This window comes from Mytilinidion resinicola (assembly GCF_010093595.1).
Source record: "Mytilinidion resinicola strain CBS 304.34 unplaced genomic scaffold BDZ99scaffold_30, whole genome shotgun sequence".
In the NCBI taxonomy this organism is placed as follows: Eukaryota; Fungi; Ascomycota; class Dothideomycetes; order Mytilinidiales; family Mytilinidiaceae; genus Mytilinidion; species Mytilinidion resinicola.
This window is the reverse complement of record NW_022985466.1, coordinates 131699-157079: the sequence shown is the minus strand read 5'-3', so window position 1 is coordinate 157079 and position 25381 is coordinate 131699. Positions and strand designations below refer to the sequence as shown.

The following is a 25381-nucleotide window of genomic DNA, read 5'->3' as shown; positions in this document are numbered from 1 at the left end:
ATATCCATACGGAGAGCAGACGGTGGCAAATCTGTACTGTGTGTTGTTCATGCCTCGGCCGACTCCGAAGTCGACGTCGACGCCCGATTGAGCTGACAAGCACCTAGTACTCGAGAATCGCGATATTGTGCGGCTGTAGCTGGTGTACGACCTCTTCCATCTGATAGACGGGCGCACAAACCTACCTCCCAAAGTAATGGACCTTAAAATGAAAAACGCACCTCTGGTCAAGATAGCGATAGCAATCCCCATGGCAAAGTCTCAACAACACCATCCGGACCCTCTTTCCCAACGGCGCCCTTAACCCAATTCCACCCACCGTCTCCTTCTAAGTGGACCCGACACGTCCCCATCCGGCCACCGCGCATTGCCAACTCAGCGCCTCACGAGCCGTATCCTGCCCTCCTAGCCTCCTTGGTCCCAAACCAGGTTCCATAAAACCCTCATCTAGCCGGGAGGTACCTGGCGCACGCCCTGGATTTCTGCCATGTAAGTAAGATGGGAGGTTCGCCAGCGCCAGATCACACGCTCGGCGGCGGATAAGTCGGCGCAACGGGCATTGGGCGCGCGCTTCACCGGTCCTTCAGCCAGCATCACATCTACCAGCACGAACCCGGTTTGCAAACCCTGGAATTATGGTGATGCTCCTCTTCGCCAGGGTCTCGATATGGGCCGGCAAGCAAGTGGTGGTAAGCGACTCCAAGCGACAGATCTGCGCGGCAATCGTCCCGTCCTGGGCTGGATGGGGGCAGGATGACGCCGCCGAGGTCACCACCGTCACCTGGCTGACCCTGCTGGCAGAATCACGGCGGATGGGTTTGGTGAGGCGACTGGCGACCCCAGCCATCGCCGTGCGTCGCGGTGAGGTGTCTGGCAGCAATACAGCACCACCCATCCGCAATGAAGCGGATCTAGCAGCGGCTGTTGAGGGAATCATTGCGGTTTGAGGTTTGGGCACCGTCCATCAACTGCGCCTATCCAGCACGCCAGGAGATCCATGATGCCGTCGTCTATCGCGACCAGCCCGGCCCTGCCGCGGTTCTGTCCTCCTTTACACTCGAGGACTACGTGGCCGCACACGGCAGCCGGACACACCGGCTCTGCGCGTTTCAGCTTTTGGCAGAAAAAGGCGTGGCGATTGGCCGGATGGGGACGCTGTGCCGTTGGCTGAAGATGATGGGGATACAGGTTTGGTGTTGTGGAGGTTGTGGAGAGCTTGGCTGACGGATGACAGCTGCAAGATGGGGGACAGGGGCTGGCGCAACGCTGGGGTACGAGCACGTGACCTAACACTGCCACCACCGTCAACCTTCGACCAGGAAAAGGGATACGGGAGATTTCTTGGAACTGGCAGAAAAGAACAACATCAGTGGCCAGATCACGATGTCTCATCTCCCCATCAAACACTAGCCGGTCCAGCTGACGGCACGTGACAGCATCCCGATCAGGCCAACCCTATCCAAATATAGCCGTGCGATGGAGGTGGCTGAGGCACACATCGCATGTTTCATCCTCCTACACCAACCGCGCGAACTACTTCAGCGAACCACATGGCTCTTTTCTGCCACTCCTGCCAAGAAAATCACGATGGAGACATTCTAGACGGCCGAATGTTTCGGTCTATATTTACATTCAGGGGTGGGGAGATCCGCGGGTTCTCGTCGGCTCAGGGAAACCAGCGTCGTTCGTCGTTTTCGGAATTGAGATGGGATGAGATTGGGGGGGTTCCTGAACTGCGGTTGAGATCGAGGTATGTATGCCGGATCCCCACCGCCTGCTGGAGAGGCCAATTTCTTGCTGAAAGGCTGTGCGAGCTCAATTAGCACTTTTTGGGGGGCCCCATGGATTTTTGAAAATCTAGACATGTCAATTCTGGTACTTACTAGCTGGGCTGCTCCTCACAGTGGTGTCTAGTGAGCAAGATTGGAGCCAAGCAGTGATAAATCCGTGTGCCCAGACTTTTGACCTAGTACCAGTGACAGGCCATAAGTCTGTGCACACACTTTTACTACTGCTTAGGGTACCCCCATAGAATTTCAAAAACCCACGCGCGATGTCAAGCTTCAAGAGGTGCAAATTAGACTGCCTCTTGATCGATAGGCTGCTTACTAGCTGGGCTGCTCCTCACAGTGGTGTCGAGTGAGCAAGAATGGAGCCAAGCAGTCATTAAATCCGTGTGCCCAGACTTATGACCTAGTACTGTACTCCTGACGGTGGTGTCTACTGCAAGAGTGGCACTGCTGCAAGAGTGGTACTGAAGCAGCGGAATATTACTCGGACCAGACTCATGACCTATGACTGCTTCTTATTTCTTCTTCGTTATTTTCGATTGCTCATTTGATCCCACTGTCACTCATCTCACACCATGCTTCAAAGTTTCTGATTCAATCATAATGTTAAGGTATTGTGGCAAGCAGCCGCATGTAGGCTTTTGGCTAGGTAATGTGGTCTCCCCCAACTTGCACTAGTCCAAGCTTCCTCCCTACTAGAAACCCCTCTATGTCTTGGTTTGAGAGTGGTACAGGCTCTTGACCTGGACTGGATTTTCCCATGCGTCTCTGTCGTCAGTCCTAGATCTCACCGTAACAAGTGCGAGGGTCACTTCATATAGAAAATCCTTGGGCATTTCATCCTTCGAAGTATAATCAGAAAACCATGACACCCGTGCGTGCTTAGAATAAAAGTCCACAAGGAGTTTCCGAAGAGGCGAGCCCGGTGGTGTACCGTCATACGCGTGGCGTATTGCCATACCAACCGGATACCATCTCTGGCGGTCGCTTGCGGGGGTGAGATTTTTGTGGATTATGGCATCGATGGCCGCGTTTTTGAAATTGTCGTCCATGAGACTTTCTCCAAGGCAGTAGGCCTTGCAGAGATCGATGTACTCTTGGTTCCCTTCGACGCCTCCCACGTCGTGTGCCGTTGAAAGCATGCGAGTATAGAGCCAATCGTGGTAGATCGAGAACACATCTGGTTCATCATCCCTTAGGCGCACACATCGCTCGGCAGCTTCTGTCCAAGGCCCCTTCATCGCATTGTCGAAGAATTTGGACGAAACTCGGACCGGTCCTTCGTGAACGAAAAACGGTACCTCCTTGGGGCCTACGAGGACCTTCAAACCCTCGCCGTAGCTTTACAACTTAGTAAGATGAGGTGAGAATACCGGAAGTGAGTACACATACGTAGGTCTAGCATCCTTCTTGCGGCGAATCTCCATCTCGCACGTGCTGGTAACGACCTAGCCTTCAGAAGCACTTTGTTAGTTGATGATATAAGTGAAGCGTGCCCCAGAAAAACTTACCTGCAGTGCGCTATAGATGAAGGATGGCTCTCGCCGTTGTTGAAGGAGTGTGAAGGTGGTGAACGCTTGAGGTTCACTACCTAAAAGGGTGAAGAAGAGTGAGGTTGGGGGGTGAGGTGGAGAAGTAAGGTGGAGGAGAAGTGAAGTGGAGGAGTGAGGAGCGAAGTGGAAGAAGATGTAGGAGGAAGGAAAACGGTGGGCGAGCTCTGCTTTTAAAGAGAGTGGGTTGACGCCAAGGCGCTAGTGGCTAGCATCAACGATGACAGTGAAGCTGGAGTGACGTGCTTCTCTGCGTTTCCATGGGAAATTGGTCGTGCCCGGAGAAAGTGGGATAATTTAACGGTGTCGGACCACTTGCGCATCTACAACAATTGAGCGCGTGAAGCTTTACGCGTGAAGCTTTACGTTATTAAGGCATCGGGCTTCATAGTCTTAGGAATTGAGACTACTTTCGAACTAGAGCACCTACGCCCGGTTACCATTGTGTGGCGAGCTCCAGTATTTTCAAAAGTTAATATCAAGGGTATGCTTATAATCAATAACGGTTCGATCTCTGCCGCGTAGCCTTCGCTTTTGCTCTGCGTAAATTTTGATGCCCTTGATTATGGTAGGGTAGAAACGGTACTCTACGCCTTCCAAAAGTAATAGGCGGTTTCCGGTTGTGTCTGCTCACGCTTCTACACCACCCTAAGCGCCTTGCTACGTCAATAGGACATATCAAGTGCAATGTTCAGATAGGGAGGCTCAGATTCGGATTCGGCGTTCGATTCGGTGCGACCCTAAAATGAGGCAGCTTTGTGGCTGAGCAAGAAATAACAAACGAAAGGCTGTGCGTAAGTTCCATCGATCCCACGATGTTGACCTGGATATAAATCAAGCATACTGCGAGTAAATAATGTGAAAATTCTCCTTCCTTTGTCTTAGAAACTGGCCAGAGTAGTTTTAGAGCATACTCCGCCCTACTGGTTCAGTAGAGATCGGACCTGTCAGGCTGGCAGAAGGTCGCAGACCACACTGAGCGCTGGAACGGTGACAACGCCGCCTGGAAATATGGGTGTGATGAGAGTGCAGGAATCAGCTACGATGAATATCATGCGTGCCGGAGCCCATTTTGCCTAAGAATTGGCCAGGGTAGTTTTCAAGCGTACCCTACCCTACTGAGTAAGGATCGGGTTCCCGCATGGCGCAAGGCTCGACACACAGTGAACATCGCAGGATCATTCCGGCAGACTCAGACGCAGGCACAGAAATCAGTGAGGAGGGCGTACGACTAGTACCTAGATGCGAACGTCGTGTACTGTGTAACCCATGCCCCCCTAGAAATTACCCAGAGTTGCTGTAAAGCGTACCCCACTCTACCTCAGTAGGATTGGGGTCTCTATATGGCGCAAGGCTCAGATCACAATGAACGCACAGGCTCATCGCAGCGACCAGCTTCTGCTCACCCAGATACGAGAAAGATGAAGAGCGTCAATATGAAGGAGCAAGTTCTGCTTGCTCGGCGCCACTGTAAGGAGCACCCCAGTTAGCATGTATTCAGTCAATCACATAGTAGCCTTATTTCCGCTACGTCAAATTTTACTTCGTATTTAGAGTCAAGCCTGTCGGTATGCCCCACGCAGACGCAAAGAGTGCCCAAACTTATGTCATGGTGCTATATTTTGGGATAGCTATACAGCCGTCTAATTTTAGTGATGCCTCTAATCGGCACCTCCTATCCTCTCAATTCCGCCACCGTCCTTAAAAATCCGTCAACCTCCACATTAAACTTCTCCGGCTGGTCCCTGAAACTCCAGTGACTCGCCCCAGGCACAGTCACCAACCTCACCCCCTTCTCAAACCACCCTGCCATCTCATCATAATTCTTCGGACTGAAATACTGATCATCAGTTCCCCACACAATCAACGTCGACACCTTCTCCACCATCCCCTTCGTGCTGATATTCTTCCCATACGGCGGTTCCGGGTAATTATCGTTATAGAAATGCAACATCCCGTCAATCGGATTATCCTCTATATACTTAGTATTCTCAGCGCGGTACGTCTCGTTCCGGATATCCGCGAGTATATCGAACACCTGCTGCGGCACGGGGTCCCCGGCGTGGTACGCCTCGAGCGCGATGGTGTACTTCGCGCGAAACTCTTGGTCAGGATCGAATTCGATCAGACGCACAAAATTGGGCAGCACGACGGTGTTCACGAGCACCAGCGCTTCCACACGCTCTGGGTGCGCGAGCGCGAAGTACTGTACGACCGCGCCGCCGACGTCGTGGCCGACGATGGTTGCTTTCTCGGCTTTCTCGTGGTCGATGATAGCGAGGAGGTCGGACACGAAGTTGGTGGAGGTGTAGGCTGACACGTCGGGGGGAATCGAGGACGGGGGGTAGCCGCGGAGGTAAGGGGTTAGAACCGTGTGGGTACGGGCAAAGAATGGGACTTGGAAGGTAGACCAGGTGTCGGCGCGATCGGGAAAGCCATGGAGAAAGATGAGGAGGGGTCCGCGGCCGTACTTTGTGTAGTGAAGCGTTGCATTGTTGTTGGTAATGGAGATATCTTTGCCACTTGGGCTGGGGTAGTTTGGTGGGTTAAGATGGGGAACTGCCGAGGATAAATTAAGCGCTGAGAGTGCTTTCAAGAGGCATGATTAGCTGAAGCCATTGACTAGAAAGGCTTGAAATTTGGCTTACAGAGAAGTAGTGTGGTAAGGAAGTACATATTGATCGGACGTCTTATGAACTTAGAATCTCGGGACATATGCGATGAGGTAGATAGAGCTTCAAAAAGACGCTCACCAAGTATTGAGCAATGCCCAACTTTAAGGTCAAGTAAGTCGGCTCATGGCGGAAGTTGAAAGTAATACCTGTGCTCGTGCAGGGCAGGGTCCAAGGTTATGTTTACTGATCCAGCGCTTATTGATTATGAAGGCAGTCAGATTCCATCAACATCCGAACTCTGGCGACACAGCATTTCGCGAATATAATTCTGGCGTAATAATCTAGTATATAGATCTATAGTGGCATTGGGATGGAAGACGTAGTCACGGCGGCGTATGCATCCGAAACTGAATACCCTATCATGATGCGATTCCCACTTCACGTAATATCCAGATATCCTTTTAGCCTTAAGGCCTAACTGACCTGAATACTCTCACAGGGCCCATTCACCTCGTTGGTTCTGCATATATCTCGATTCGCCATGTACAGCACCTAAGATGGTCCTTGTACAACTCCTAGACGCCCCCTCTTCCTATTTCAGTGTGCCCAAATTCCAGGCTATCGTGGAGAGGTACTACTGGGAGTGCGAGGACATAGCACAGATGTGTTCCGTCTCGGCTTTGTGTTTCGAGTAATAATGGCCATGAAGTGAGGTTGAAAGAAGCTATTGGCAGCGGCCGGTCTTTTCCCGGAGCGGAATTTCGCCCCCTGAGACGGACTTCCCACCCCTGAGACTGACTCCCAATCACCTATATTAGTCACCAAGTTAATCACGACATGACGAGTTTCCGTTAACATATCATTAATTATGCTGCAGTACCAAGACTTAAGTTTAGTCACTCCCTGAAACTACTTTGGGTACCCCAGTAGGCTTTCAAAAGTATGAATACCATGTAAACACCAAAGTAATGGAGATTGAGCTGTATTGTAATCAAGCTAAAGCCTGCTAGCTGGGGTGCTCTTTACGGTGGTGTTGGTCGAGCAAGAATGAAGCTAGGTTAGTGAAGAATCCGTGTGCCCAAGGTTATGAACTAGCACTGTATCGAAAAGTAGAACACAGAACTTCTTACCTCTTGTCTACAACTAGACCGCGAATGATGCCTCTTAAGTCAGCTTAGCCAGGCAGCAAACTAATCAGAATAGTACAGATCCAAGACATAAGTTTGGGCGCTCCTTGCAACTGCCTAGGTTACTCTGGCAGGCTCTTGGAACTCTAAAGACGATGCAAAGGGTAACGCACTGGATATTAGACTACCTTTTGACTGACTGAATGCGTGTTACTTAGGCCACTCGTTACGGTGGTAGTGTCAAGAGAGCAAGAGTAAAGCTAGAGCAGTGATGTATCCGTGTGCCCAAACTAATGACCTAGTGCTCCACATACAATGCGCTTTCCCGCTCTCGTTGTTCGAGAAGCAAATCCTCGATTAGACGAGTCGTACTTCTCGTCGCTCCTTACCTACCAAATTGCTCAATTTATGCCATTGACAAGACTCAGTCTCTATCAATCCCACACGGCAGGCAGACCCCTCGGTATTCTCGGCGTCCTTAACGTCCTCTACTATCATCATGTAGATCCTACACACTTCATCAATTACCTGCCGTCTCCCGATGACGATGAGGTACAGTGTTCTGAGTCTAAGCAGCTCTTCTAGCCTGTCAACGATACCTTCTGTCTTCGATAGGAACAGCTCCACGTCTACAACATCATTGATACGCCATTGGCCTTTCAGGCTGTCGTCCACCTTAACAAAAGGGCTGTCGCCCACCTTGACAAAGGTTTTAGGGTACATGATAGGGCAGTTGAGAATAAGAGCCATTGGATACCGGAGGTCAAGTGGCGCTGGCAGTCCTTCCTCGAAAAGAGACTTGTAGTACACTCGTCTGTCCCCATCATATTCAAGCCAAATATCGGAGATCGACATATCAACCGTGCGAAATTGGACGGTAGTAAAGTCATACAACTCCTCTTGGCCAGCATCGAAGAATTTGACTTCACCTTTCCAGCCTGCCCAGGACCATGAGGGGAACCCCGAACGCCGATACACGCTGCCAGACTGTAAGCCCTGATCAGCATGGTACCAGCGTAAGCTTGTACTAAGTGTCCCGTGAACGAAGTCCGTAGAGCTTCCCAAGAACGGTAGGCCCCAGAAATGAAGTATCGGATACTTCGATACCGCGAAGTCGTCTAGGATGCCGACAAAAGCCCGAATTGAATCACAGTCGAAGCTAAGATCTCTTCTAGAGTATTCTCGCACATGCTTTCTCAGCGCGATCAGATTGTTGATTCTTCTGTGATGTTCCACTCTTGTGTCGCGATGGGGACCCCGCGTGCTGAAGATTCCAGAGTGCATGAAGTCTCGACTCCGCGATAAATCGGCCGAATGGGTTAGATTCAAGTCGAAATGCAGACTCTCTTGACAACTCATTCGTCTGCACTCAAAATATAGCTGATCGTCCGTGAATACGAGTCGACGATGAGACAGCACAGCTTCTTGAAGAGTCCACCCTCGCGACGCCCAGATCGATTCTGGAATTGCATAGATTGGAGGGCGCATCGTCGATATAAGCTGTAACTTTCCAACATTTGCGACTGGTTGAGTGGACCTCTTAGAATCATTCACCCCTGGAAGGCCTGCATTCGAGTCTTTCCCGGTGGCAGCGACTATGGTAAACCTAGCTCCCTTGTAGATGGAGCTCATCTGGTTTATTTGGTCGGTAATTTCCTTTGAATTCCCTTGATCAATACACAATGAATCCACCCAGAGGTACGGTGTGTGGACTCCGTTGCAGACTGTGATGGCATCCCGAATGGTCTTGGGTAGATCTTCGGGGAGAGGTACTGCATCATCGGACGGCGTACAGACTTGAGCAGACTCAACTCCACCCCAAACATAGCTAAGGGCGGCATACGGTATAGATGGCCGCGCTTTTTCAACAGTTAGGTTCCGGCAATTGATAACTTTAAGTCCGTCCACAGGATTTCCGGTACTTCGGCAAGCAACACCATGGTTTGAGGAGCAGCGCTTCAGCCATCGTTTCACCACGCTGAGGTCAATTTCTTGCTGCAGAACACGAGGAGATGCCAGCAAGCTCTGCCTGGATTTCTCGTTGTGGCAGAAGATAGGCCTCGCGATACTTCGTGTGAGTTCATTGCGCGGATCGTACCAACTACGACCCATTCCCTCTGGAACAACCGCAAAGAAGACACGATCCTCATTCTTCACATTCTCCGGGGCGAGATGAGTGCCTTTGACGAAGGGTGAATGGAACTCAGACAAAAGCCAGTATGCCCGGAGATGGTACTCGCGCGATGGTGGATATTGCTCGAGCGGTCCAAATCCATGCTGTCGGAACATCCAGCACAGAGGGCACGTTATCGCTGTTGCCCCTGGTCCTTCCAACCGGGAGCTGGCAATTGACGCAATGTATACCCCTTTCGCTGCTGGCCAAAGGGCGCTACGGTCTAACGCGAGGGCTCCCTTAAAGTTGATTTCACGACACTTGGTGCAAAGTTGATCATCTGCAGACTCTTTATCTGGAATGGGTCAGTCGTCATTCGCACGGATGGAGAATGGAGAAGTGGCCATACCGCCTTTTCCTCCGGTCTTTTTCCATCTTTTGTTCCAAAACTGCATCATATCGCAGCCTATCAAAGGTCTAGTGAACCAGCCAGGCCCCGACCGCACCAGATCGACCCGGCCGTGCGTGGTATTACTGGAGACAAAGCCTTTGCCGGACTGGAATTGTAAGTAAAACCTTGCGCATTGGCCAAGAGGGCATGCGAAGGATCTGGCTTCATTTTATCATGTAGTATTTGCGGGGATCAGGTCCCTCATCGATCGTGGAAGGCTGAAATTCACGATTAGTAATCAAGTGTGGGGACAACGCGAGGCTTCAGGTCCGCGGCAAATCTATATCGTCATCATCCGGTAACTTCAATCAGATTGGCCATGAAGGCAATAATTTGATGGACAGGCAGAAGTTTTCCGATTATTCTATTCGCGAATGTCTAGCGACAATCCGGCCCCTAACAGACTTCAAACACAACCATTCAGATCACGTCGCTGTCCCGCTGGGACACTCCACGAGTGTGCGAAACGCCGCGCTATGTTCCTCCCCGGATGGCAGGGCATAGCTATAGCCCATATAAGGACTCACTGGAACAAACTCTCGAGCGAAGATATCAGGAAATTCGACTTTTTTTGGCAAGGTATTAATGAAGCCAGCAAAAGTCCCATTTTCCAGCATGTAAAAATCTTCCATCCAATCCCTACATTCGAAAACATGACATCCATTCCCGCTGCTCCAGACTTGCGGAGCTACTCTTGCAGCGTCATCAGCTCGTAAATGCTCCATCTCACTCCCCTGAAGCGATGTCGAAAGATTCTGACATCTAATCTCGCATCGAATCCACGATCTCAAATCCACACGCTCCAAATCATATTATGTCGTACTCACTGCATGCGCATACATCACATCGAAGCCCCACAATACGCTGTCCACATAAGACAGCATCAACGCCAGCAGTTCCGATTCTCATTGTCTGATTATCTGCCTCTCAAACTACCCTCCAAACTTCCCTTCCTCCTCCCTGCCTCTTACAGTACCACGACGAAAGTTTCAGGCACTTCTCGCCACTGTTTGGGGTACCCCAACAGTCTTTCGAAACTTCAAATACGATGTAAAAGTCACCGCGGTGGGGATCGGACTACCTTTTGACTAAGTGGAAATATATTATCTAGGGCACTCCTTACGGCGGTGACGAAAGAGCGAGAGTGCAGCCAGAGCAGTGGCATATCCGCGTGCACAAGTTTATGGCCAGAACCCCTCCAGCCCATGCTTCAAGACCGTCCCCATTTTTACATAGCGAGTTTCAGTATCCGGCCCCATCTCGCACTGCGTCCAGCAAGTCGTTCCACAGACATTACAAAAGTTTCGTAGAGAGGGGTAGCCGGACGCTTGCCGCGGCCCCTCGGTGCGGTAGACGGTTACGGATGCCGGTGGGGAGATGAGGCGGAAGGAGGATGCGGGAACGCAGGCGTTGTAGCTGAAGACGGCGCCGGAGGAGATTTGACATTTGCTGCAGTGGCAGAGGGCCTGGGGATGTGAGTAGGAGTAGAGGGGACGAGAAGAGAGGTGGAGAAGGGAAGGGGGCGAGGAAAAGTAGTGAATAAAGAGGGCATGGCTATCGGAAGGAAGACGGAATGGGAAGCTGGAGAAAATGAGGCATCGAGAAGGATGGGAAGGCGAGAATAATGGTAAGTGGAATAGGATTGGAAGAAAGTGATGATGTGATAACGGAGAAGCAGATGGTATGAGGGCATACGATAATCCAGTCGCCGGCGTCGAACTCATATTGAAGCGCGCCGCAGAGACAAGCTCCGGAGATTGGCGAAGACATTGTTGGGAGGAAGCTGGTACGTTCGTGACACTTCACAGAGGAATTTTCAGGAAATTCGGAAGGTCTAAGAAGCACCTGCAAGTGAGCATCCTCTCCCGTAAAAGGTAATGAAGTGGCGTCAGCAGTGATCAGCGGAATGGCGTCAGCAGTAACGGGTTGCAGACTAAATTCTACTACACCGCTGAAACGGAGTTCTCTCGGGTCCCCATGAGAGACTAAAGAAATAAGCATCGTCTGCAGAGATCCCTATGGCTGTACCTAGGTACTTACAGTACTAAGTCATAAGTTAGGGCACACGGACACCTCACGGATCGGGCTCCGCTCTTGCTCGCTCGACACCACTGTGAGGAGGACCCCAGCTAGCATGTCTTCGGTCAGTCAAAAGGTAGCCCTATTTCCACTGCGTCGAATTTTAATCCTAGTTTGGGATTAGATAGCCTATCATGACACCCCAAACAAATAGAATGAGTGCCCAAACTTATGGCCTGGTACTGTACTTACCTGGGGATGATGTGAAATGTGTGGCTAGTGCTGCTGTGGCTGGGAAAATGAGTGGGGCTCAGGTTCCGCGGCCAACGCGATGTCCAATTGGCCGTTCACTTCACCACCTCGCTCTTCTTCACCACTCATCCACTAAAGCAACCCCACACTGGCAAGTATTCTTCTGCGCCGCTCAGTCTTACTCGGATGTTGACTGACGTCGTAACAGGTACGGTGACGAGCTTCCTCCGCCTGTTACAGTTCACCTGACCACTGTCCATCCAGCTCTTGGTGAGCTGCCTACGACGTTTCCACAAAGGCAAGTCCTGCTCATCGGACCTACTCTTTCACATCACTCCTCTCGTTCCATGCTCCTCGCCGGGTGAGCAGAATCTGGGTACTGCGGTCTGGTGCCCCGTGCGTCCACTGTGATCTGAGCCTTGTGCCGAGTCTGGGGAGTGCGTCTGCTCTAGAGCTTTCGCAATGGCTCTTCGAAATCAATGGCAGGCGATATGGGCTACAGATCACATGATGTTCGCACTCGGTATCCGCATGTTATCCTCACTGCTCACTGGACCTGTGTTTGAGTGCTGTGCGGGTCTTGTGGTGTTCACTATGTGTTGCGTCCTTGCGCTGAGCTTCAGTCATACTCGCCCGGCTGTCGCCCAAGCCTGGGGAGTCAAGTGCTCCTCGCATGATGGCTCCTCGTATAATGGCAAGCGAAATAGGCGACGGCATACACGACGTTCATTCTGGTCTTAGTACACTCATCACAGCTACATTTCCAGATGGCGTCGGCATCGTTGAAGATTCAGTGTAAGTCGTTCAGTGTTCAGTGTTCACTGTGGGTCGCGTCCTTGCGCCGAATCTGAGGAGCTTTGCTCCGCCAGATCAAAGGCCGGCGATATAGGCGACGGCTCACATGACGCTCACTGGCGATTCTCTTGGATCAAACATGGCTGGCGCCGTGGGATGGCCCGTTTGGTTTGGTGTATTCATGCGCACGCATGGTTTCAGTTCTTGCTCAGCCCAACAAGCTGACTCTTTAGTGTCCCGCAGAATTGATCGCCGAAGTCCAAAAGCATACTCAATGCTCCCATAGCTCGGCGAGGCAATCGAGCTGAGCGAGCTCCAGTCAGGCTCGGGGCACCCCCATGACTTGTCGACGGAAGTAGCACCACAAAGATGAAGGCCTGATTTGGGGACTGTACGATTGTGAATGGCTTATGGCGATGGAGTTGGAATTTCGTGAGAAAGGATGTGGTCGCTGGAAGAGTCCCGGGCCAGGGAAGATAGGACAATCTACTGCATATTTTTGCATCCAAACTGCGCAGGGCACTCGATATGCAAACTCACAATTTTGACTTCCCCAATTTGTCATAGCTTGATGGTGTTGAGTCCTATGATCACCGTAAGAAGCTAATTCAGGCGAAGGTACCGGAGCACTTGCGCACCCCCAAAGCTATCGCTTCCGTCTCTGCCATAACTAAAACCACATTACAGTACCAAAGCCGCTATAACCTCCGTCGCAAAACGCTTCCTTGATTTCCTGTGCTGGAACATGAAATAGTTCTACTTTGTTGGTGCTGTTTGTGGTTCCTCAACACCTCTATAGGTACTAAAGACCATGTCCATACCTCCCTTTCCGTGTCGAGGTTTTGAATGCAACCCCTTCGCCTCTCCCACCGGCCTATTCCGCACTTTCTACTACAGCTCAGACTTGAACCGCTTTCGCCCACATTGTTCCCTTTGGCTGTCTTGTTCCTCTCTCTCCGATGCGGTGCGGGTCCTGACTGCTAAGCTGGGGTCAGCAGGGGCATGCAAAGAACCAGCTGGCTTTCCAGAAGCCAAGTACGATGGTGCCAGCTCCGAGGGCACTACGCCATGCATACCAAACCCAGGATGCATAAATACTCCGCTCGTCGTGCTCCATCGAGCCTGTCGTTCCTGGCTGCGACGACGACGCTGGTCAGCTTCTCGTGATGTCATCTTCGGTAGTCTCTTCTGCTGCCGCTTGGTGATGGTAGGTGGAAGATTGAGTACTCCTGTTTGCCTGATCGACGCAAGGCTGGGTCCAAGAAACTGCTCTTGCAACCGAAGGCACTCTTGCGTCAACTTCTTGTTTTTGTAGACAGTGACAAACATAAGAAGTAGCAACCAAACTTTGCAAGAGTACGCATCGAGAAGCTCCATGCGGGCCCGGTCGGTGGCTCCAAGAAGTCTGAGTTTCGGGACAAGAATATCCGCCTCGCAGTAGCGAAGCAAGCCGAGAATCATCTGATCGAGAAGGTCCTCCTAGATCTCATGCTCTCCTTGAGTACTGAATAGGACTTTTGCCGTAGTGTTTACTTGAAGGCATTGTAGAACCTCCTGCAGAATGCCTTGAAGGATGGGTTCAATATGCGCCTCTGAAGAGACCAGCGCCTTTGCTCGCTGTTCTTGGAAAGTATTGTAGATGATGTGTAAGAACTGCGAGAGAGCATCTTGGCCTTAGTTGAGCCTCATGCCTAGTTCCTTGAGAGACTCCCCGTCCATGACAGCCAGCTCATGTTCCTTGATGCGATCTTGCCTGGCAGAATGGGAGGCCACGGGGTGCACGGGTGCTTGCGATGAGCTCGGTGGCGGAAGCAGGGCGCCTAGGCCGGCGGCGGCGTTAGTCGGATGCTCTTCCATTTTGAGCGGGGGTGTGGATGTATGGAGGAGACGCCGAGGGTGGCCACTGCGTGGTGTTGATGTGTAGTTGATACAGCTAGCTGCGAGAGAGCGATGACACGGAGAGAGCGATGACACAGAGAGAGCGATGACACAGAGAGAGCGATGACACAGAGACAGCTAACCGACCTCGGAGATTGGGTCGCGCAAGTGGTTAGATGAGCGAATGGACCGATTCCGGGGCGGCTGGGTGTCACTGCTGTTCTGTCGATACCGTCGTCAGGAGGACCGCCGCAAACAAGTAGCTGATGAGTCAAGAGGTAGCTCGGTAGTCACGGCTGTCAACTTCACGTCGCACGTAAATTCATGAGCGTGTCCGTGCTAGTTACTGGCATCTTGGCGTCACAAAGTCTTCCTATAACGTAGCCTACCTTGATCCTTCCTCCCCTCATCTACCTCTCTCCACCTCTTGATCAATAGCCGCTAATAACCACCTTCCGTCGCTTGACGAACTACATCCAGACCTGAAGGCGAGTTCTGTTTTGACTTTCTTCTTTTATATCAATGCTTTTTCGCTTCTTCAGGGTGAATAGAGGTTGGAAGCTGCAGGGTGATATGGAGGCGTTCACGGACAGCCGCCTTATCACTTCTTGCTCGGCCCAAAAAGCTTACTTTTCTTAGGGTCGCACTAAGTCAAACGCCAAACCTACCACCGTCCCGAACTCGAGCTGTCCCATCTGTGCAACGAAGACGAGATGGAAAGTCAGGGAGCTTTAACAGACATTATCGGAGGCTGCCTGTCACATCTCGAAGGCACGGAACACCATTTCTACACCACTCTGATCAAGGCTATCAAGCAATACGCAGAGAGATAAAGCTAGTACGGCGAAGATCGAGCACGAGCTGATGAAAGTCTTGATATCGACGCCTGATCCGAATACCATGGAGCAGTTCATGGTGACCACCGTCGAGCATCTTCAAAGCAGGACCATGATAGATATCCGACAGACTAGCAAAGTCTTTAGCATCGCCTTGGATCTCGTTACCCGCTATGGAAGCGATGAAGACCTCCACGTCTTGCTGGCACTCAGGGGACGTCAAGTTCCCTTGGCCTCGATACACTTCGACAAACTATCGGCTGACATAGTACCACAAAGAGGCAAGCCCAACTTGGACACCTCACCACTGTATCCCGCATAGGGCGTTAGAAATTGGTCTGTTGGAGATGGGTTCGAGGGCCCACAAGATCTGGGAAGACTACCAATGTACCGTACTCCATAGGTGTGCAATCGTACTGCGCGAAACACCCAATTTACCATCTCGACATGAGATTTCTCCACTTGAACTTGGCCGTGATGGCATGAAGCAACTGTGATTCCCGCTAAGAGCTGATTCAAATCATATTCTATGTCAGCTTGCGTGCCCCGAAAATCCTCACTTCCTCCTTTGCTGATACTTAAACATCGATGACACAGTACCGAGGCCACTATACTTTCCGTTACCGGTCTGCCTAACTAAGTTATTATGCTAAGAGGTGAAGATTTTACATTTTAGTAGTGTTGTTTATCGTCCTCAGCACCTCCCAAAATTTACAATTGGGTGGGACAGCCTTAACACCGCGAATTAGACGTAGAATACGATCCGATATTCCGACACTGAGGATCTAGAGTCTTTTCCTAAAGCGGCTTTGTTTACAATCTTTTAATACTGTGTAAAAGCTACACGCTGGGGGTTGCAATCTTCACCTCCAAAGGAGAACAGACCTACAAATGCTTACCGCTGTTTGAGCTACCTCAATACCCTCAAAGAATTCTAGATGCAGTCACAAATCACTGCATCACGCAGAAAAAGTCTTTGGGGAGTGAATAGTAGCCTCATTAAAAACCCCCTCATGGAAACCTCGAGAAGATTTGAAGAAGGGGAAAAGAGAACTACATAGAGCTATATACGTGAATGAAGAGCCGAAATCCGAATCCCTAGAACGTCCTAGAAGAGTTTTCTCCAATTAAGGCTACGACTCTGGAGGAACGATCGTTGGATATACCGCGTGACTGAAGGGTGTATGTGTTTCGAGATTTTGTTGAAGGAAGTTGTGGAATTTGGCGCGGTTCGGTGTTCAAAGTGTTGCTCGATCGGTTTCATTTGGAGGTTGCAGTACCATCGGTAGGTATGAGATTTTGCTGCAACTCACCTTGTGCAGAGTACCAGAGAAGTCCGTAAGAACGTTAAACTCATCCCGCTAACGTGGAACATCTCGCTGTCGCTATGCATCCTCCAGGCGCAGGAGCACGAGAGAAGCAGATCTCACGAGCGTTCCCCAGTAGTAGCAACTCACTGTTTGCAGAGCACCAGAGAAGGTTGTACGAGCGCTGACTCATCCCGCTAACGTGGGATCTCCCGCTATCGGAGGATATATCGCTGCCGAAAGACGTCCCGCTAACGTGGAACATCTCGCTGTCGCTATCCATCCTCCAGGCGCTAAGGGGCAAGAGTTTCAGATCTAACGGGCCTGGATAGCATCCACTACTATGTGAAGCTCACTGTTCGCAGAGCACCAGAGAAGTTTGTACGAGCGCTGACTCATCCCGCTAACATGGGATCTCCCGCTATCGGAGGATATATCGCTGCCGAGAGACATCCCGCTAACGTGGAACATCTCGCTGTCGCTATCCATCCTCCAGGCGCTAAGGAGCAAGAGTTTCAGATCTAACAGGCCTGGGTAGCATCCACTACTATGTGAAGAGCTGCATAAACTGCCCGGTGGGGCCCCTTCAGTGGTCTTGATCAACGCAAACTCCCGCCTGCACAGACTGTAGGGTGACCCTCAAAAAAGCCAACACGATTGAGTCACTCCAACGCGCAGGCGGACGGAGGCACAGACTGGAAAGTGTCATTCAAGAAGTGGACGCTTCAGGAGCTGCACGACACCGCCCTATCGCTTGCTGGAGGTTGGTGACCTTCTCTATCGTTGAACTTTGTAAGGAATCGCTCCAGGCACTGTACAGACCTCTGCGTGAACTGAAGAGTGAGTTTCATGAGCAGCGTGCCCAATCCGGTCGCCCCAGGCACCACGCAGAGCCAGAGGAAGAGTAGCGGCAAGCCACGTCCGGGGAACTTCCCGGTGAAACTTATCAATGCAGGCCGGGAGGCCAAGGACTCGTAAGCCGAGGGAGAAGAAGGCTCGAGATTGGCGATATTCGTGAGGCCATGGTGAGAGCCTGGTCTAGGAAGGGCTGGGTGAGACCGGCTTCTGATGAATGGCAGCGTTGGATGCGGGGTAGATGACTTACTCGATGGATATGATTTCATGGAGACTGTGCGTTCGAGTAGATAGTGCGATGGAGTTTTAGTTGAGGAGGTAGAAGAGAGGCGTGCAGGTGGCGACAAATGATGGATTAGTGTTGCTAATGTCGTGCGGCAAGACCGTCGAAGAAGCGAGGTTCATTTGTGGGACGGCGTTGTGCTAAGCGAGTCTCACGTGGTTCACGTGATTCCTAACGCCGGCTGCAAAACAAGGCTCCCCACTCCCGCCAGACGCCCACGCTGAACCCACCTCAAGGCAATCTCCACCTCACCTCCAGTCAAACTCCACCTCGAAGTCCACTCACCACCTTCAACCATGTCCACAGCGTCGCACGGACACCAGACAATCGAATCCGATGCCAACGGCGGTGTCAACAACGAAACTGACGGCGAAGCCACGATTGGCAGAGGTCATGATGAGGATGGCGATGGCTACGACGATGACGAGGATCACACGGGTACCGAATCCTTAGCCGGCTATAGACCAGTACGCTTCTACAAACTACTTCAGCAGTTCGGAGATCCTACTAACAACCAGAAAAGGGACCTTACTACCATGGTCTCTGCATGAAAAAGTTCAAGAGTCCATCCGCGGTTCGACACCATCACTACGGCACGGGAAACCTAAGTGGCGGATGCTGGGTGAAGTACGGGCGTCTTCCTCGGCGTTTCTGGTATAATCTATCCGAGCAAATTCAAGCGTTCGAGAAACTTTAGCTTACCGATATGAAGGAACGACCATGAGAGCTGTTGGAAAGATGGAAAGAGAGAATATTCCAATAACTCTGACCCCAACGCTCGCTATGAATTCGAAGATTTCCCGAACCTGCCGAAGTTCACTATGGCCGACTTCAACGTGCTCGACCAAATCAAAAAGTTTGGGGAGGAGGAAGACGCATTACTGGATCCGGCAACGAAGTCTCTCGATTGGTTCAACTACAAGTACGCGCGGAATGGAGGCCCTCTGAACAATTTCTTCGAGCTTGTCACCGATACGTTCATGACGCAACTGGCACAAGACAATGACGATACCCAAAAACTATCCCAAGAGCTATCCCAGATGCTTCGAGCCCGGATTACGGATCCTTTAGTTCTAGCTCGGATGGCTGCTGCGACAGGTCTGGAAGAAACTGTGGTAGTGGTAATGCAAACCTGGGAGGGTCTGATTAGGAGTCTCAGGGACAAGGGCGACATTCCCGCCGTGCTCATGGAGATGACACGACTGAGCATGTTCGTGGGTAGGTTCAGAGGGATGGAGGGTAAAATCAAAGCGGATGCACTGATCAATGAGCACTGGCAATCCCTCACCAACCTCGACGGCACCAAAGAAAGTGAAGCGGAAGACGAGGATGGTACAGCGACGGTGGCACAGCCAAGATCAACAACAGAAGCTGAGCCTTCTAGACCACCCAAACGCCGCCCAGGAGCGGCTCAAGCTGCCGTACCTCCCCCCAAAAAGCGAACCCAACCGACTAGAACCTCAGCGGCCAAGACGCTGCCCGCCCGCAACGAACCCGTCACACGCTCTCAAAAGGCCAACGGAACGTACGGAGCCAGGAATTGAGTAGGGTGCCATGGAAAGCTGGAGTTGTCCGAGTGGCGTGGGAGGATGCCTGGGGGTATCATCAGTAGTGCAAGGACAGATGGATCACCATCTGATACACGGCCTCAGTACATAAGCTTCAAAAAATCCAATAGAATCAGGCTTTCTCTTCACATTTCCATATGCGTGCCGCTGTTACACGAGCTTCGACACCCTCAAATGATCAACACACAATTGAGAGTTCTTCACCCTGTGGATTAGGACTTGCTCTACACTGACGGCTTCAACTCGTTTGACGTGCTTCGATAACCTCAAAACGATCTACACATAATTCAGAGTTCTATTCCCTGTGCATTAGGCCCTACTTACACCAACATCTTCATATCTGTGCAGAAACGAATAGCAAAGCCATGACCTTATGAATGAGGACTTGCATAACAGAATATATCCACTCGCTTACCACTGTATGGAGTACTTCAACGACCTCAGAATAATCCGGACAAATAGGAAGGCAACCGCCTTGAACATGAACCCCCCTTCCAAATCCTCCTACTGCTCATCCTCCTGCCCCCCATACTTCCTCACAATCTCCACAAAACAATGATCCAGCGTCGCCCTCCCCACACTATAAAACTCCACCCCTAACCTGTCCTTCTCCCGCTCCAACAACCCAAACAACCCCTCCACCCCTAGCCCCTGCGCGTTTTCCATGGACACCTCAAACCTCACCTGCCCACCCCTCGTCGCCCTCTCAATCTTCGCCCCGGGGACAACATCCAACACCCACCCCTTAACCGCCTCCATCTCCCCCTCACCACTATGCGGCGCACTCCTCATAACCACATGCACAAAATACGCATCCCCCGCCTCCCGCCGCATCTCCTCCCTCGTCCCCTGCGCCAACATCCTCCGACTCACAATCCCAATCCTGTCCGCCAGTGCATCCGCCTCCTCCATACTATGCGTCGTCAGCACCACCGCCCGTCCCTTCGCCACGGACTGCAGCGTCCGCCACAGCGTCCGCTTCGCCGACGCATCCAGCGCAGACGACGGCTCGTCCAGCAGCAGCACAGCCGGGTTCCCCACCAGCGCAACCGCGAGCGACAGCTTCCGCTTCGTGCCCCCCGACAGCCGCGCCGCGATCTGCGTCGCCCACGGCCCCAGCCCGCACGCGGCGATGACGGCGGCGACGTTGTGGGCGACGTCGGCGACGCCGCGGATGCGCGCAAAGAAGGTGAGGGTCTCGGTCACGGAGAGGTTGTCGGCGGCGTCGAACTGGGGGCAGACGCCGAGCTTCGCACGCGCAGCGGCGAGGTGCGTAAGGGCGGGGATGTTGGCGACGTGGATGGCTGGGTGGGGGGTTGAGGGCGAGGGGGCGAGGTCGCCGCGGATGAGGGAGATGAGGGTGCTTTTGCCGGCGCCGTTGGGGCCGAGAAGCGCGTAGATGGAGGAGCTGTGCACGGCGAAGGAGACGTCGTCGACGGCGAGGTTCTTATGGAAGCGCTTGGTGATGTTGGCGACGCGGAGGGCTGGGTTGGTGCTGTCGATGGGGGAGGGGAGGTGGGAGAGCTCGACGGCGTTGGAAGGGAGGATATTGTAGGCTTCTGGGTCTTTGGAATGGATGGGGGTGCGGGCGAAGGGGGAGTGGAGGACGAAGCCGCTGTCCCACCATAGGAGGAGGAGGAAGAGGAATATGGCTTGGAGGATGAGGTAGAGGATTGGGCCGCCGTAGAGGGTGATTGCTGCTGGGTTTGAGGTACCCTCTTTATGACATAGTAGCGCAAATTGAGAGAGGCCGATACACAGGGCTTGTAGAAGGTTGACGGCGGGTGAGATGAGCCCAACAGTCCAGTGCATCTTGTCGATCTCGCCGAGAAGATCAATGAAGAGGGAGTTCGACTTGATACCGATCAGGCCGCCGAAGTACACAAAGTACAAGACGAGCTGGCTAAATGTAGCCAGAGCCCATGCTGCAACCGAGGACGGTGCAAACATGGAGATGACGTAGCTGAGGAGAGCAGCCGTGATTCCGTAGAGGAGCATGACAACAAAGAGACACCCGATGCTGAACCAAGCTGGCGTGGCGATGGATAGGAGACCGGTACACACAGCAGAAATGACGATGATGAAGCAAGAGTCGAAGGCGAGATGAGACAGCCAGAGCGGAAGCGGTCTTACGCCGTTGGAGTACTGCATCGATCGCACATTTCGAATTCGCTCAGTAGTCGGGTACAATGCGAAGAAGGCCGGATATGCAACCATGATAAGGCCAAAATATATTATGAATGCAAGGACATTGAAGTCCACAATGTCCGGCATAGAGATTTGTTGGAAGTCGGCAAATCCGGTAGATATCGGAACACCGCTCACTATAATATTAAGCATGTTTTGCATGAGAACACCATCATAGCCGTTGTTGTCGTAGCTTATAGAGTAAGCTAAAGTCGGCGGGTCTGACATGAAAATGCCTCCGGGGTAAAGGGTGTTCTGGAACTTGGAAACGTAATCCTTGAACTCATCCAAAGTCTCAACCATGTGAATGCTGTCTTTTAGCTCACTCGTGTTGGTGAAGCCGCTATACTGTGGATAGGCGGTATACTTTGAGGAGTAGGTGTTGGCAATCTGCTCCAACGCACTGTCGGGTATCTTTGAAGACGGCCCCATAACCGTGAGCAGTCGCCAAGTCCCGGCGGAGAGGTCTGATCGATAGTTACTGATGTCGGTGAAGACTTCAGGTACAGGACAAGTTAAGGGTAGCTTGTAAGATTTTATGAGCATCGGGGCGATGCCAGCACCCACAATAGCGACTGCGACCGCAACGAAATAAGGTACCCAGCTTCGTCGAAGGATGGAAAACCGTTTACGGACAAGGATACTCCATTGCTTTGTCGCAGATATCGGTCGACCGTCCTTTAGTTGACTTATGCTAACATCATCGATTGTGACAGCTGCTTCTTTCTCTTCCTCGGTGGATGTCTTGGCTTTCTTTTTAGAAGATTTGCTTTTGATTTTATGCTCAGCCGTGGTCCGTGGATCATAGGTCTCGCCGGTGAGTTTTAAGAAGAGCTCTTCCATTGTGGGTCCAGAGACTTGATAATCGTGGAAGCCCTTCTGTTCGAGGACTCTTACAAGCTCCGCTGCATGTGCGCCGTCTGGAAGTCGGAAGATGGTTTGATTGTGCGTATCATCACGCGTAATCAAGTCCGATGATAGTGGGATATCAACATCCGTGGCATCGGATAAGGTGACGGTGTAGCCATTTCCGTATTGACTCTTCAAAGCTGCCGTCGACCCGGCGGCCTTCAACATTCCTTTGAAAATGATTGCCACATCATCGGCAAGGAAGTCGGCTTCATCTAAGAAATGGGTGGTCATGATGATCTGCTCATGGTGTTAGCGTATCCTTACAACGCTCGATGATCTCTAGACTTACTGTTCGTCTTCCACGTTCGGCGAGAAGAATATCCCATATCTTTCTGCGGGAGATAGGATCAAGTCCCGTGCTGACTTCATCCACACAGCAGACTGCACTGCCACCTGCGAACATCATGGCGAGCTGGAGTTTTCGCTTCTGTCCTCCGGAAAGAGTCTTGGATTTGGCATCCCGCTTATTGTCCAAGTCGCATGCTTTGATCAAAGCATCGGTCTCTGTTACGAGGTGATACGTGCCGAGGGATTTGAGGGATGTGAAAATTCGAATATGCTCTTTGACAGTCAACTCGCCCCTGCACATGAATTAGCATACATCATAATTTCGTGCTTGATGGTAGTGGAAACGGCTAGAGCTCACCAAATCACATTCGCCTGGGGCGCAAAGGCCAAACCTCCAGCGGGATCGATGGAGATAGATCCTCCGGTAGTCGTTATGGTTCCAGCGATAGCATTCAGAGTAGTCGATTTGCCACTTCCATTAGGACCCAATAATGCAAGAATCTGCCCATCGTAGGCTTTGAGATCCAAATCCTTAACGGCATATACGGTTTTTCTGCCCTTGAAGAGGCTACTCCATCCGAATGGCTTATAGCTGAGAATACACGTTAGGGATCGCCTCATTCATGAATTGATAAAGATGACGACTTACGTTTTGCTGAAGTTCTTCAAATCAACAGTCGGAGCTCTAGCATCAGCCGGCGTTGCAAACTTGCGGCCTTTGGATGCTGTGCCAAAAAGCAGTGCTTCTATACCGAATGCTAGCACAGGGTAGAGGAAGATCTGTATGATCAGGAACACCCATGAGAGATAGCCCTTGATGCGCCAAGCATCTTCCGGTGCTACCCCTTTCAGGCTCATCCTCATATCGTTGAGCTCGAAGCGCGCACAAGTGGTGATATAGTACGTGTAGTTCGACGTCGGGAACAGCAGACTAAGCGCTATGGCAATAGACTGGGTCTCTTTGTAAAGCACCTGAGGCAGTATGGCGAGAACCACCCCGATGACGGTCATGATCGATCCGCTTAGTTGAGCTTTCCGGAAAAACACCGCGCCGAGGAGAGAGAAGGAGACGAGGGCGAGACCGACAAGCAGGTGATATATTATGGAGATTGCGGCGGACGAGCGGGTGAAAACGACGGTGGCAATGACGATGCCGACTGCCAACCAACTCGGCAAGTATATAGCTGTGAAAGATATGTAGGTTGAAGCGAATCGAACGAAGCGAGCGCGCGATGAAGAGCCGCCAGGGATCATGGAGTCGATGAGCTGTGAAACGCCCATCTCACGTTCCACAGCAATGAATCCGGTCATGTGGTAGATAATGCCCACCATTGCGAAGGAGAAAATCGCCCCAAAGATATCAACACAGAACTCGAGGTACTGAGACTTCGTCTTACTGAGTCGATCTTTGTCGGTGTCGTCCGTGAAAAGTATGCTTTCGATCTTCGGAGGCAGCGAACCCTTTCCGGAGATGGATACGATTTGATCGTCGATAGCCTTCTGCAATGGAAGCATGTAAGTTTGGGCATTGTATTTGCCGCTGTTGACATCAGTCAGGCCGAGATTGGAATCGCTGCGGATGGTGTAGTTCCAAGTGCTGGTGGAGGAGGGTTCAGAGGAGCTTGACCAGAATGCAACGCCAGCGAAGCAAGGAAAGATGCCTTGAGCTTGAGCAGCACATTCTGAGGACAACTCTACGAAATCGGCAAACAAACGAGGGGTCTTTCCGGCTTTTCGAATGGTTTCAGATAGAGACGAGATGATCTTGGACACGTTGCCATTCTTGAAGCCGTTGTCAAAAAGGCCTACGAGGAGCCGACTGTTGTCCGAGTGCAATGCATCTTCCAAGGATGGAACCTGTCCAGAAAATGTTAGAGCATATACAATGACATAAACTTACTCTCCTGTTAATTGCTCAAAATTGATGCGGTCTTGAACGTAGTTCTAAGAATCTAAAGGCATGCATCGACGTGAAGTCTAGTTCCTCGAATTGCGCCTTGCATACAGCAAGGGGCCGGAGCATTTCAAGTCTATGCTTGAAGAAAAGATGACACTTACAGTAAGCTCTGGTCCAACTCCGTGGTGTTCATCGGAAGAGAAGAAGTCTTGAGAGTATCCAACAAGCAGGACAATGAGCAAGGGCACAAGAAAAGCCCGAATAAACGTCGATATCGGTCGACGTATCACAGCAATGACGAGGTTCTTCTTCGTGAGAGCCCACACTTGCCTAGGTAGTAGCATCTTCGAAATAACACAAAGCGAATGGTATGATGCGAAACGAGAGAAATGTGAGCAACCAGGAGGCGAAGGAATGGCGAATAGATATCACCCTACTGCCTGAGATAGTGAAGGGCCTCGCGAAGGGACAATCGCATTGTTTTCCCCCAGCATCGGTATGTCTAGGATTGTCATCAGTACCCAGTAGTCAGCCTTGCCAAGTGCTATGGGGCTTAGCGCCTGAGGACGCTTCGAGATCGACTAGTTGCTTGGAACAGTTTCGTACGAACAAGCTTTCCAATAACCAATAGATCGTGATTACCAACCCGTATAAGACG

General features: G+C 51.5%; 8 protein-coding genes across 8 annotated transcripts; 2 read left to right on the top strand and 6 right to left on the bottom strand.

Moving 5' to 3' along the window:
• Positions 1-635: 635 nt before the first annotated feature.
• BDZ99DRAFT_482586 (uncharacterized protein) lies at positions 636-1433 on the top strand (the record flags this gene model as incomplete). Its single annotated transcript, XM_033722499.1, has 2 exons — positions 636-941; positions 1086-1433. The coding sequence occupies 2 exons, from the start codon at positions 636-638 to the stop codon at positions 1431-1433; spliced, it is 654 nt and encodes a 217-aa protein (XP_033569678.1).
• A 946-nt stretch (positions 1434-2379) lies between these two features.
• BDZ99DRAFT_428117 (uncharacterized protein) lies at positions 2380-3653 on the bottom strand. Its single transcript, XM_033717181.1, has 3 exons — positions 3302-3653; positions 3183-3243; positions 2380-3131 (listed from the first exon to the last, which is right to left on the bottom strand). The coding sequence occupies exons 2-3, from the start codon at positions 3215-3217 to the stop codon at positions 2498-2500; spliced, it is 669 nt and encodes a 222-aa protein (XP_033569677.1). The 5' UTR covers positions 3218-3243; positions 3302-3653; the 3' UTR covers positions 2380-2497.
• Positions 3654-5015: 1362 nt separating this feature from the next.
• Positions 5016-6016, bottom strand: BDZ99DRAFT_482584 (putative hydrolase; the record flags this gene model as incomplete). Its single annotated transcript, XM_033722498.1, has 2 exons — positions 5016-5899; positions 5989-6016. The coding sequence occupies 2 exons, from the start codon at positions 6014-6016 to the stop codon at positions 5016-5018; spliced, it is 912 nt and encodes a 303-aa protein (XP_033569676.1).
• Positions 6017-8447: 2431 nt separating this feature from the next.
• BDZ99DRAFT_401033 (HET-domain-containing protein) lies at positions 8448-9194 on the bottom strand (the record flags this gene model as incomplete). The annotated part of the gene is made up of 1 exon (XM_033716204.1): positions 8448-9194. A coding segment is annotated over one exon (747 nt), but the record flags the coding sequence as incomplete, so codon positions are not given.
• Positions 9195-10780: 1586 nt separating this feature from the next.
• Positions 10781-11753, bottom strand: BDZ99DRAFT_199136 (uncharacterized protein). Its single transcript, XM_033713224.1, has 2 exons — positions 11342-11753; positions 10781-11112 (listed from the first exon to the last, which is right to left on the bottom strand). Exons 1-2 carry the CDS (start codon positions 11645-11647, stop codon positions 10828-10830), a joined length of 591 nt encoding a protein of 196 aa, XP_033569674.1. The 5' UTR covers positions 11648-11753; the 3' UTR covers positions 10781-10827.
• Positions 11754-13603: 1850 nt separating this feature from the next.
• BDZ99DRAFT_527149 (uncharacterized protein) lies at positions 13604-14569 on the bottom strand (the record flags this gene model as incomplete). Its single annotated transcript, XM_033726212.1, has 3 exons — positions 13604-14191; positions 14246-14365; positions 14435-14569. 3 exons carry the CDS (start codon positions 14567-14569, stop codon positions 13604-13606), a joined length of 843 nt encoding a protein of 280 aa, XP_033569673.1.
• Positions 14570-18167: 3598 nt separating this feature from the next.
• Positions 18168-19415, top strand: BDZ99DRAFT_527148 (uncharacterized protein; the record flags this gene model as incomplete). The annotated part of the gene is made up of 3 exons (XM_033726211.1): positions 18168-18338; positions 18395-18525; positions 18584-19415. 3 exons carry the CDS (start codon positions 18168-18170, stop codon positions 19413-19415), a joined length of 1134 nt encoding a protein of 377 aa, XP_033569672.1.
• Positions 19416-19739: 324 nt separating this feature from the next.
• On the bottom strand, positions 19740-25067 carry BDZ99DRAFT_454392 (P-loop containing nucleoside triphosphate hydrolase protein; the record flags this gene model as incomplete). Its single annotated transcript, XM_033718385.1, has 5 exons — positions 19740-22775; positions 22828-23119; positions 23185-23418; positions 23476-24683; positions 24885-25067. The coding sequence occupies 5 exons, from the start codon at positions 25065-25067 to the stop codon at positions 19944-19946; spliced, it is 4749 nt and encodes a 1582-aa protein (XP_033569671.1). The 3' UTR covers positions 19740-19943.
• Between the last annotated feature and the right edge of the window lie 314 nt (positions 25068-25381).

Bases quoted from the DNA above. Each gene is read 5' to 3' on its own strand.
- BDZ99DRAFT_199136 (XM_033713224.1), bottom strand. From the start codon at position 11,647: ATGCTTATTTCTTTAGTCTCTCATGGGGACCCGAGAGAACTCCGTTTC. The intron at 11,113-11,341 runs GTATGCCCTCAT...TCACATCCCCAG, and splicing joins ACGCCGGCGACTGGATTATC to GCCCTCTGCCACTGCAGCAA.
- BDZ99DRAFT_428117 (XM_033717181.1), bottom strand. From the start codon at position 3,217: ATGGAGATTCGCCGCAAGAAGGATGCTAGACCTAC. The intron at 3,132-3,182 runs GTATGTGTACTC...TAAGTTGTAAAG, and splicing joins AAGAAGGATGCTAGACCTAC to CTACGGCGAGGGTTTGAAGG.